Source organism: Eurytemora carolleeae, unplaced genomic scaffold (assembly GCF_000591075.1).
Source record: "Eurytemora carolleeae unplaced genomic scaffold, Eaff_2.0 scaffold1259, whole genome shotgun sequence".
NCBI lineage: Eukaryota > Metazoa > Arthropoda > Copepoda > Calanoida > Temoridae > Eurytemora > Eurytemora carolleeae.
This window is the reverse complement of record NW_019397147.1, coordinates 73,214-85,643: the sequence shown is the minus strand read 5'-3', so window position 1 is coordinate 85,643 and position 12,430 is coordinate 73,214. Positions and strand designations below refer to the sequence as shown.

The following is a 12,430-nucleotide window of genomic DNA, read 5'->3' as shown; positions in this document are numbered from 1 at the left end:
TTTACAAAAGCCTTTAGCCTTGAGAATTGAGAAAGATAAAAATATTTTTTTTTTAAATTCTAACTAAAGTATAATAAAATTTCTACAATAACTCCATAGATAAATAAATAAACATAGATAGCTTATGTACGCAAAATCACCAAGAATTGTACAGTCCGCGAACTCATACTTCTAGGGGTCAAAGTGTACTTCAATGATAAGCGGGGTGGTTTGGTGTTTTAATGGATTTCATAATAGAGTGTAAAATAACTCCGGGAATGGAACTATTTAAACATCAATACTTCACTGAGGCAATATATCATATTGACGAGAACTTAGGAATATACCGCGTTATTTCAAGTGACCCCTAAATGCAATGCAAAGAGGACAATGTCCGATCTATAAGTGGTACCCTTGAAACCTTAATCTGAACTAAACGGTGGATGATATCGTTGGTTTTCTGACTCGGAAAGTTTTTTATTCTCATTATTTCTTTATTGCTTCTTATGAGCAAGAAATTCATACTTGATTAGAGAAAACTTTTAAATGTACCGTTGCATTTAAAACTACCGTCTGGTCCCTTTAAAAATGTAACTAATAATAGAAATAAGATTTTTTTTAGGTCTCTAAATTTTTAATGTCACTGATGAACCAATTCAATAATAAATATTTCAGGTGTCAAGTCTCCCATGTGCTAGGTATAGACTGTAGAATATGCCAGTAAAAGTTACTCAAACCGCTGTTCATCCGCCCCCACCGGTCAACTCAAAACAGGTACAAGGGGGATATTTATTTTATATTTTGTTTAATAATTACATCCCCCTCTACAATCCCTACAATCAGGAAATAAGTGATTATATGCAGACTGAATAAGTGATTATATGCAGACTGAATGGATGAAATAAATTTTTTGGGGGGAAAGTGTTTAAAAGGGGAGTGGTAAACATGTCGGTTAATTTTCTATTGATGGCATTCCCCCCCCCCCCACTCCTCCCTTCCTCCGAAATCTTTAAAATATATATATCGCTGGAAAATATTTATAACAAGCACATCTTGAATTAAAAAGTATTTTTTATCAAATGTTTAGATCAGCATAACAGGTGCCTAGATCAGGAAAATGATATAAATTATGTACTTTATTTATTTTGTATTTTAATGATATTCTTAAGCCTGGTGTGTCTGGTAGTTTGTTATACAACGGATCTAGATTTTGCGGACATCAGAAATCAAAAGGAAACCAGTACGATGTAGAAGTTGTATTACAGGTAGAAAGGGACTGATGACAGTTCTTCAAATGACACTGATGTACGATTCACAACGGTACCCGAAAAATTTTTTATTTGATCTAATAGCCTGGAGATATTCTTTTTAAGTGAGAACTGATTTTTCCATGGAGGGTTCTTTGAAAAATTGGCCTCTAGATTTTGTGCATCAGAGGAGCCCTGAAAGAAAATCGAATTTCGCTCTATGAATATTAACAACACGACAATATCTTTCTTATTTTTACCCAAATTAAATTGAACCGTTGTGAATCCGACTTACAGCTTAGAATTATGAGTCACTTGTAATCACGTTAATATCCCCTTGAAAAGGAGTGCGAAAAATGATAGGAACTGGAAGGATGGTTTAATAAATAGATCTTCTGGAATTACCAGTGAAAAATGATAGGAACTGGAAGGATGGTTTAATAAATAGATCTTCTGGAATTACCAGTGAAAAATGAGAAGGATGGTTTAATAAATAGATCTTCTGGAATTACCAGTGAAAAAGGTTCTTCATGCATGTGTAGATTTGTTAAGGGAAATGTCCACAAGATTTTCATAAACTGAAATCGATTCATGATTTTAGGAAGCACTAATGAACTCATTTCTAATTTCTTAACTTAGTAAAGAAATAATCAACTATTTATACATTATTGTGAACAAAATTAATAAGGGGCAAATAAAAACTTTATTATACATTACATTTGATCTTGCTGTGATGGGAAAGGTGATAGGCGATTATATCAATACAATGAAGACGACTATCTTATTCATGTTAACTAGCTTTTTTCGAATTACAAGTTCACTAGTTTATAAAGAGAACCTTTTTTTGACAGCATCTCTTTTTGTCCATGTTTTGTGTGTCCAATATCCATGCTGTTAAAGCTTGATATAAAAATGGAAATCAAAAATTGTCTTCATTATATTGATATAATCGCCTACCACCGTATTTGATTATTAAAAACCAAAAATGAAAAAATATAAAAATATATAAGAATTTTATAGGAAGATTTTTTCAATAGTTCAATGATAAATTATTAAAGTAAATTGAACTATTGTTTGTTCTTTCGTTTATAAAAAACAAATTGCTGCAAATACATTTAACAATTTGTTTTTGCAAATATTGAATAATCTTCTGCGTATTTCAGCATGTTGATGAGCAGAATGCGTATATGTGCGGGTACCTGAAAATACAAAACCTCACTGACGAGTATCCCGAGATGGTCACATTCTTTGACGGAGAGATTATCAGGAAATATATCAAATGCGTAAAAAAATCTTCCAAAAATAGTTCTTAAAAAGTTATTGTAATTTGAGCAGATTGGTGTGTACCAAATATGAAGTAGCAAATTAAATGTGGAATTTGATTTTTTATTCAATCTAAGAACTGAATAATGCGCGAAAGTTTTCCGATCTAAGAGGACTGTATAGTCACGTTTCTCTAACACAAACAATATCATGTTTGTAGCAAATTTTATGCTTGTTTAAGTTTGGAAAAACTGTTTAGTTTTTATTATCGAGATGATTGATGCCAGACTCCAGATCCTCCGGATCCTCTCCGAGCCTGCAGTTTTCTGAACTATCAGACTCCAGATCCTCCGGATCCTCTCCGAGCCTGCAGTTTTCTGAACTATCAGCTTTGAATTTCTGATCTAATTGTATGAATAGTTCAAGGTAAGATTACGTAGATTGTATGTTTCGTATTAACATCTATATCAGAGGCGTACACAGGATGGGGGGGGGCTACAGGGGCTCAGCCCGGCCCTCCGGCCCGGATCAGTGAAATCTATGGCGGGTTGACAGGGGGTGCTTCTGAGCCCCTCTCAATTAAGTCAATATAAAGAAAATAAATATAACCTAATTATATCTCCCCTTTGATGAATTTTCTATGTATGCGTCCGCCCGGTTGTCCCTTGATTCAAACATGGCAGTTTATAATTATAAATAGTTTAAAATGTCTTCTTCCCCAATTTGTTTGACGCAAAGAGAAAAATATAAAATATTACATTGCAGTCATAGCAATTTAATGAAATTTATTTCAAAGTTATAATAATTGTGTAAAAGATTTTTTAATAAGTAAACTGCAAAAATTCTTTTATATATAATAAAGTACAAGACATCATATGTGGTTTAAGGATTTAAGACAAGGGGGGGGGATTTTTTTTACCCCCTCCCCTGCACCAATCCCCATAATTTTGATTTTACCCCCTACTTATAATGTTATCACACAAAATAAAAGCTAAAAAGTTCTATTTACCCTCCTAACCCTACTCAAATTACAGTTTCTTTTACCTTTTATTACAGGGTAGGAAAAATGCCTTGATGATCCATTTATTTATTTAAAAAATTATTATAGATTGCTGAACTTTATAATGGTACACTGTATATTTACGTACATGCATTTTACATAAACTCTTTTTCTGTGAGAGTGTTAAACCCATGGAACAGTTTGCCGGAATATATAAAGGAGTCTAAATCTTTAGACATATTCAAGAACAGTTATGATGAGCATGGTAAAAAATGTCGAGAATACATTGTGAAAAAAATCCAGTGCTATTATTCTTAATCTCTTTTTGTAAGTAGCGCTTCTTAAATCATGCTAATTTGTCTTACAGGGGACTGCAAGTAGTTTCTATGTTTATTTTAGAGTGAAAGTAAATAAAAAAAATCCTCCCTTCTCTAGTCTACGATAAACTAGTTTTCCTGGGCCACTAGAAATGAATGAATTAAATAACACTGATGTCTGAAATTGAGGCAAGCCTCTTTAGATGCATTCCATCCGACCCAGGTTGACCAACCTGTATTTTATGGAGGATGGATTTAATATATGTAGATCAACATATGATAATTGATATCTTACTTAAAATTTATTTTCATAATGTTTTCACTTTCAAGTAAACTTAAAATTTATTTAGAAGAATGAATAAAAACTATATACATGAGAAATGATTTGTAAAAATCCAGGGGGGACACCCGGGGCCCCCCCCTCTAATATCACTCAGGGGGTAGGGGTAATGGACTGCCACCCCCCCCCCCTGAAACCACCTATGAATGACATTTAAAACGATTTTCCAACTGTCTTGTTTCGTGGGACACCCTGTAAGTAAATTAGTTACGAAGTTATAATTAAATTAATAAGAGAAAGGCGGCAGCAACAGCAGCTGTGAATGCGCAGCTTTAGAACAGCTGTTTCACAACAAACATAAATCCGCAACTTTATTATTTTTGTCTTGTGATACCGAACTTCAAGCCGAAGTTTTGACACATACATGGTTTAAAGCGACGTATTTATTTAGTTCAACGTTATTTTTGTTATTATCCCGTGACAGTATAAAGCAAATATTGCTGACCTCATCAATCATCGTAGTTAAAATAATGTATTTGTGACCTTAACGTTTTCCGAAGCATCTAGAATATTCTATAATTCCATGTTTTCTGGGTTAACTATTTGAATCAAAGTGTTTCATCAGTAATTAAAAGTGCTTTGTTCCTGAAGTAAAAGTCGATTTGATTTTTTATTCAATCTAAGAACTGAATAATGCGCGAAATTTTTAGTAGTATTCTGTTAAAAATCTGTAAATAGCCCCAACAACCCCCCTTATTTACGCCACTGGTCAGGACAAAGGTTTATTAAAGGGCACCGATATGAATGTCTCCCTTTAGTTGGAAGATCACTTAAAATTACGCGTTCAGTCCCTTTAATTAGTTTATTTTTTCCTGAAAGTTTAAATTTTCAGGAAAATGGGAATTCTCGGAAATATATAAATTATAAACCCTTGGATTTGTTTTACTAATTCCCCCGTACATTAATCTTTAATTATGTTTATGCTTGAATATTTTTATATGTACAGGGGGAGTATATGTACAGGGGGAGTCAAAAAAAAGTGTGATTTGTGCAACTCTCCTGTATGGTATTTTTTCAATATTTTTTGAACATTTGTAATTTTTTTGTGCTTCAATGGCCCCAAAAAAGTCTGCTAACCTTTGTTTCTCTCCAAATCAAAAGTTCAGAAAAACAAAAATGTGTAAATAAATTGTTTCTATTGAAATCTATAATTTAAAAAAGATTTAATCACAGAGTCTCAGAAAAATTGCAAAATTGTAATTGGAAAATTCGCAATTTTCAGTTCTGGTATAATTTTTGCGGACAAATTGTTTTTCAATGAGTTTTTAACAGTGTATTAGAATATACTCACCCTGTATATATATATTTTTTCGATATAAGTAAGGAACTCTGGGAGGGGGGATACCAGAATATCAGATAAAGAAGTATTATTTAGTTTACTATTTGTGATGCAGTAGGAGTTACATTTGTTTTCAAAACAAATAACGGACATAACAAAAGTTAAAACAAAAAATTAACAATCATTTAAAAAAATTGTTTTTTTTTCCTTTATTCTTTACACTATGTTATTTTTGTCCAACACTCTCTATATGAAAATCATTATTGAATTCAGCTTTAAAGCATGAATTTTTGAGACAGGGATTTAAAATTTACTCAAAAATCATTCCTTCCTCCTTCCTTAGAAAAATATTTTCTCTGCAGTAGGTAAGACATTTGTATCATTCGATTAGTTGAAAAAAATATATAAATTATATAAACTCACCCATTTTCTCATCCTCCCAGGGGAGTTTGTGTATTTCTTCAAAAAATATCTTTAATGAGATAAATAGAAAAATATAAGAATGGACAACGGGTACGCATTATTAATAATTCAATAATGATAATAATTTTATTGTAAATAGAATGTCAAATAAAATGAATGAAGGTAATATCGTTCTAACCACTTACAGAGTAAGAAATGATTACGTCATCTTCTAGAATTACAAAAGGCTAATACCATTCTTTTCCCATCAACCGGACCGTTTAAGAGCTATAAACCCTCATAGGAATAATTATTTATCATTATTATTAGTTATTCAGGGTTTAATACTTATTTGTATAAATCTATAAAATGTAAATCGTCGGCCACCGCCTCTCTTTAAATCTGTTTTTTAATAAAAGTTAAACATTTTCTTTTTCTCTGTATTCTTATCTGGGTCTAGTATCCATCATATTTTGATTCACTGAAAGAGGAAGATTTTTGTTTTTCTCAAAATGTCCCCAAACCAAAAAAGTTAGAATTATTTAAGGGGTTTAACTAATCTTTGTTTTTTTTTGACAAAAAATATTTTTAGCAGATTTAACTTAAGATAAAAATTGGTTTTAAAGTTCTACCAACTGAAAAAAAAATTATATTAAAGAAACAAATAAAGCGTTCAGAGCTCTGTTCGATATTCATAATCCCAATCTCTTAATCTTGATATCCACAGTACACCTGGGCACTTTTAATGATAAATGGTTAAACTCTTCTTTTCAGTGTTTCCTCCAGGGTAGGATTACCATGCGGGATATCGAGTAAAGATAAACTTAATCTGTGGATTAACAAAAGATCGAGATTAAGCATTGATTTTGATATTCACACAGGGGTGTGTGGGTATGAAATGATATTTGAAGATTTGGGAGAAAAGATTAAAATTGGAACATTTAATTAAGTTTTTTTTCAAACTTTTTGTAAGCCTAATTTACTTATGGAGAAAAAATGAATGTCAGAAGGGGGCGGAGGGAAAGATTTTTTGAGAAGATTAACACCCCTGTAAACACATTACAAAAATTCCCAGATCAGATCTTAGTAAAAATATCAAGCTTTGAAAAGACAAAATATATTTTTTCAGGGTAAATTCTTGGCGTTCTACCAATACTCACGAACCTTTAATTCGGACAATTTCTGCTACGACGAGTTGAAGGAAACCGATTATGTTTTCATGCGTTGGAAGGAACATTTCCTTGTTCCAGATCATACAATAAAGGTATCTCTTAATTCCAGATCATACAATAAAGGTATCTCTTAATTCCAGATCATACAATAAAGATATCTCTTAATTCCAGATCATACAATAAAGGTATCTCTTAATTCCAGATCATACAATAAAGGTATCTCTTAATTCCAGATCATACAATAAAGATATCTCTTAATTCCAGATCATACAATAAAGGTATCTTTTAATTCCAGATCATACAATAAAGGTATCTTTTAGTTCCAGATCATACAATAAAGATATCTCAAGATCAAATAATAAAGTTATATCTCTTAGTTCCAGGTCATACAATAAAGGTATCTCTTAGTTTCAGGTCATACAATAAAGGTATCTTTTAGTTCCAGAGCATACAATAAAGGTATCTTTTAGTTCCAGATCATACAATAAAGGTATATCTCTTAGTTCCAGATCATACAATAAAGGTATCTTTTATTTCCAGATCATACAATAAAGGTATCTTTTAGTTCCAGATCATACAATAAAAGTATCTCTTAATTCCAGATCATACAATAAAGGTATCTTCTAGTTCCAGATCATACAATAAAGGTATATCTCTTAGTTCCAGATCATACAATAAAGGTATATCTTCTAGTTCCAGATCAGACAATAAAGGTATATCTCTTAGTTCCAGATCATACAATAAAGGCATATCTCTTAGTTCCAGATCATACAAAAAAGGTATATTTTAGTTCCAGATCATACAATAAAGGTAGTGTATATCTCAGTTCCAGATCATACAATAAAGGTAGTGTATATCTCTTAGTTCTAGATCATACAATAAAGGTTAGTGTATATCTCATAGTTCTAGATCATACAATAAGGGTTAGTGTATATCTCATAGTTCTAGATTATACAATAAAGGTTAGTATATATCTCATAGTTCTAGATCATACAATAAAGGTTAGTGTATATCTCATAGTTCTAGATCATACAATAAAGGTTAGTGTATATCTCATAGTTCTAGATCATACAATAAAGGTAGTGTATATCTCATAGTTCTAGAACATACAATAAAGGTTAGTGTATATCTCATAGTTCTAGATCATACAATAAAGGTTAGTTTTTTTAGTCTCATAGTTCAAAATCTTACAAAAAGGATATTTTCAATTCCAGATCCCTCTTTAAGCTTTCTAAAAGGATTATAAACCTCGACTCATGTGTTTAGATTTTTTAAAATTATTTGTTTTTATTTTTGTCAGTGTCTTTCAATATCATGGTCATTATTACCATTGTTATTGTTATCATTGTTATTGTTATCATTGTTATTGGAGTCATTGTTATTTGTCATCATTGTTATTATTATAATTGTTATTGTTATTAATATTGCCATTGCCTGCCATTTTCATTGGTTTCAGGGTCCTGATTTTTATTTTTATTTTTTTATTTTTAGAAATGGGGGAAAATATTCCCACAACCTCTATTTTTGGAGGTTTAAAATATTTTCTCCGGAACACTTCATTTTGTATGTTTTTGTTATATTTCATGAATAAATAATTACTTACTTACAATTATTTACTTGTTATCATTGCAATTGTTATTGTTTTTGTGATTGTTATTGTTATGTTCATTACTATTGTTATTTTTATTATCATTATTTATTATCAGGATATAAACGGGGCTAGTTTTGCTGGGTTCTACTATATCTGTTTCCAGAAATCTACTTCTACGGTGGAAGGATATTACTTCCATAGGAACTCAGAATGGTAAGGGAAAAGGGTTAAGAAACTAGGGGAAGGAAGGGAAAAGGGTTAAGAAACTAGGGGAAGGAAGGGAAAAGGGTTAAGAAAATAGGGGAAGGAAGGGAAAAGGGTTAAGAAACTAGGGGAAGGTGGCTGATTTTTGAAGGTTTTGAGAAACAAAAAAAGACTCTACATCAACTCGAATTTATTCGACTTTTTGACATTTCTAACCCCAAATATTCATTTGTTTTTACTCAAAAATCAATTATACAGGGTGGCCAAAATGTACGGATTGTACGGATTTTTTATTTTGTAACCCTAAAATTGTACGGATTGTACGGATTTATTTTCAAATTGTACGGATTGTACGGATTTTTATCCTGGAAATACACCGTTTTTTTTTAATTTTCACTCTTTTCAGCAAATTTTTCCTGAAAATTTCAAAAAAAAAATTCTCTTCAAAATGAAGTTAGTGTATCTTATTTTCTGCATTCTAAATAATATTAGATTGATTAATGTTTCAATTGACAATAAAAATGTGTTCATTTGAGAATATGTTCCAAAAGTGTTCATTTTAGAATATGTTTATCTATCTGTCTATCTGTCTAGCGAACTGTCTAGCTATCTGTCTAGCTATCTGTCTATCTATCTGTCTAGCTATATGTCTATCTATCTGTCTAGCTATATGTCTAGCTATATGTCTAGCTATCTGTCTAGCTATCTGTCTATCCATCTGTATATCTATCTGCATGTCAGTTTATCTATCTTTTATCTATCTATTTTTAAAAGAATGTACGGATTTTTTCAAAAAATGTACGGATTGTACGGATTATTTTTCGAAAATTGTACGGATTGTACGGATTTTTTTTTTCGAAAATTGTAAGGATTGTACGGATTTCCTCTGAAAATGTACGGATTTTTGTACGGATTTTTTCAAAAAAGTTTTGGCCACCCTGATTATATATATCCGGTTCAGATAAAAAACTTGTTTTTAATTTCGCTTCGCGCAAACATTTCTTTCATACCAGGGACAATCATCTTTAAGGATAAGAGAATGAATAATTTTTCAATAAAAGATATACCCCCGTTTTACTATCCCTCTCCCAATATTCCTTTGGATATCCGACATCTGATTGTTTGTCTTCGAAATATGACTTCTAGACACTTAGTGAAACTTTTTTAATTTAGGGGGGAAGTGAAAACCTTGAAAATTCTTGAATTGGAAGTTATTTCTTTCCCAATAGTCTAGTAAACACAAAAGAGAGAGAGAGGTTAATATACAAATATGTCCTGTAGTTATTAGAAGAGAGGAGAAATATATATAGAAAAGTTAAATAGAATGAAAAATATTATAAAAAAATCGCTTTAATGTTGTCGATATCTATGGAAATTTTGACTTCCAGAGATGAAATGATTCTATTTCGCTTGTGAATAATGAATGATATATATGTTACATGTATGTATCATAACTAACATTTTATCTGAGACCAGATTTTATGGATTGGAGATGACGTTGAACTACCTAAACAAAATTAAAACACTTCTCATAATCTTGGAGTTATTTCTAAATAGTTTTTTTTGCAAGTTGTTTACTATTTTCCTTAGAGTTGGATCTGCTTAATACTAATTTTATTAATTTATTTTAATTTTGAATATTTCAGGTTCCAGAGTCTAAACTTGAAGCATATACCTGACCATAGTGTACAGATTTACGAGTTCAGATAAACAGTAAACAACAACAACAACAACAACAACATAAACAATTTTATAAAATTTATAGAAATTTGTTATCATTCTTGGACATGAATTAGGAACTTATATTATGTAATTGTAATGTATACTGTATAGCTATCAAAATCAAAAAATAGTTGGTCAGAAACTAAACTCTGATTGGTTTTAGTAATCTAAGAAAATTTATCATTTAAAGGGGTCGGGGGAGGGGGGAGGGGGGGGTTGTGCAAACAAATATCTAAAATCGCAATGTTGAATAAAAGAAATTTTTGATTAATTAATTATCAATATGATATAAAAGATATCTTGGTTTTATTTATTGTCCAAATTTTTATTTCTTTAACAAGTCAATTATTGTTATTATTGATCGGAAAAATCTGGAATTTTTGACAAAATACAAAATATAAATTATGAATTTTACAGCACTTGTTAAATTGTGAACTATGTTATTGCACAATGTGCTTTTCAGTTGTAATGGTATATATATATTCTTAAGTATTTAGAGGGTTTGTTTAAAATTTGAATTTAGTGAACATTTCATTTTTTCCTTTTTGGGCATCGTTTTTTATTAGTTTTTAAACGTTTTTTTCTTACGAATTTTACAATAATCTTCCTAAAAAGTCACAACATTTATAACTTGAATTGTTCAATTTTATTCCACAAAACTAAATAGGCTTTGTAGATGTTAAAAGATTAAAAATCAGATCCAAAAGGGTGCCCCTGCCTAACACGATGCAACCCTGCCCTTAAACTGGTTTTATTTTTGATCCGTTCGATTCAGTCCTTATTTCAATGTTTCCCGCTAGGCCAACACAAAGTTTCCTCTTGTTCTTATCTTATTATCTTATTATCTTATTATCTTATTCTTGTCTAACTCTACGATCGAATTACCCATAAGATCTGTGAAATAAGAAAAATCCTAAAATGCTTTTTCTAACCAAGCATGAATTAAATATCTATATACGGTTTTATTATGGTTATTAGAAACAATGGATAAATTATAAGACTTCGAGTCAGAAATTGACATGATCTGTGAAGAAATGTGTGTCTCTTAACATGATTGGTTCCCTCCAGCTGTACACTTGTTTCTCTTCTGCAAAATAAGTTAACAATGAAACTACTTAAAAATAAGAATCAATTAAATTATCAGATCTTAATATTTAAAGATATTTAGGTTGTCATTAAAGTTTTATTTTTTGTGGGTAACCCTGTATATCGGAGTAACATCACTAGACATTATAAAACTGTATATTTTCCAATATCATTGAGTTCAAATTAATTTTGGAAATCCGATATGTTTCAACGTTTTTGGTATAATTTAATATCTTAACATTTTCTAAATGTAATCTATCATTTTACGTATTTACATGCAACATACATGTTAAATGATATTGCAGATGTAAGGCAGTCAAAATTTGTACAGTGTATAAGATCAAGAAATTGTTACAAAGATATTTTCAAGAACTTTTCTAACTATTTCCCTCAAGATCTTAAATTTTTATTTTAATCAATATGTAATTTGAAAATTGAATTGTAAATTTGATGAATTTTCCAAAGAACTATTACTTTGTACCTTTCAAAAATATATAGCTATCTCATTATAAACTAGTTTTTATTGGCGTTGAAAATAATATTAATAAGCATTGCGTTTCAAAGGTGTACAATTGTTAGAGAAGCGTTTAGTTATTTGTTGTTTTGTGTGGAATAAGAGACTATAGAATATTTTGATTTAAATCTAAAGATATTGCTACTTTTACGAAGAAAATTATATAATTTTTTCCTCCGAAGATTTTAAGATTTTTAAAAGGACTGTAAGCGTAATTTCAAGTAACCCTCTATGCAAAGATGACAATTCCCTAATCACAATGGTATACTATTAAAAGCCTTGATTGATCAACATCAATGTTTATAATTTCGGAA

General features: G+C 30.5%; 1 protein-coding gene across 1 annotated transcript; it reads left to right on the top strand.

Moving 5' to 3' along the window:
• The first annotated feature begins 654 nt into the window (after positions 1-654).
• LOC111712336 (glucose-induced degradation protein 4 homolog) lies at positions 655-10,663 on the top strand. The gene is given in 6 exon segments (XM_023486914.1): positions 655-753; positions 1,149-1,244; positions 2,390-2,548; positions 6,957-7,091; positions 8,706-8,803; positions 10,441-10,663. Coding segments are annotated over 6 exon segments (612 nt in total). The 5' UTR covers positions 655-693; the 3' UTR covers positions 10,505-10,663.
• The last annotated feature ends 1,767 nt before the right edge of the window (positions 10,664-12,430 follow it).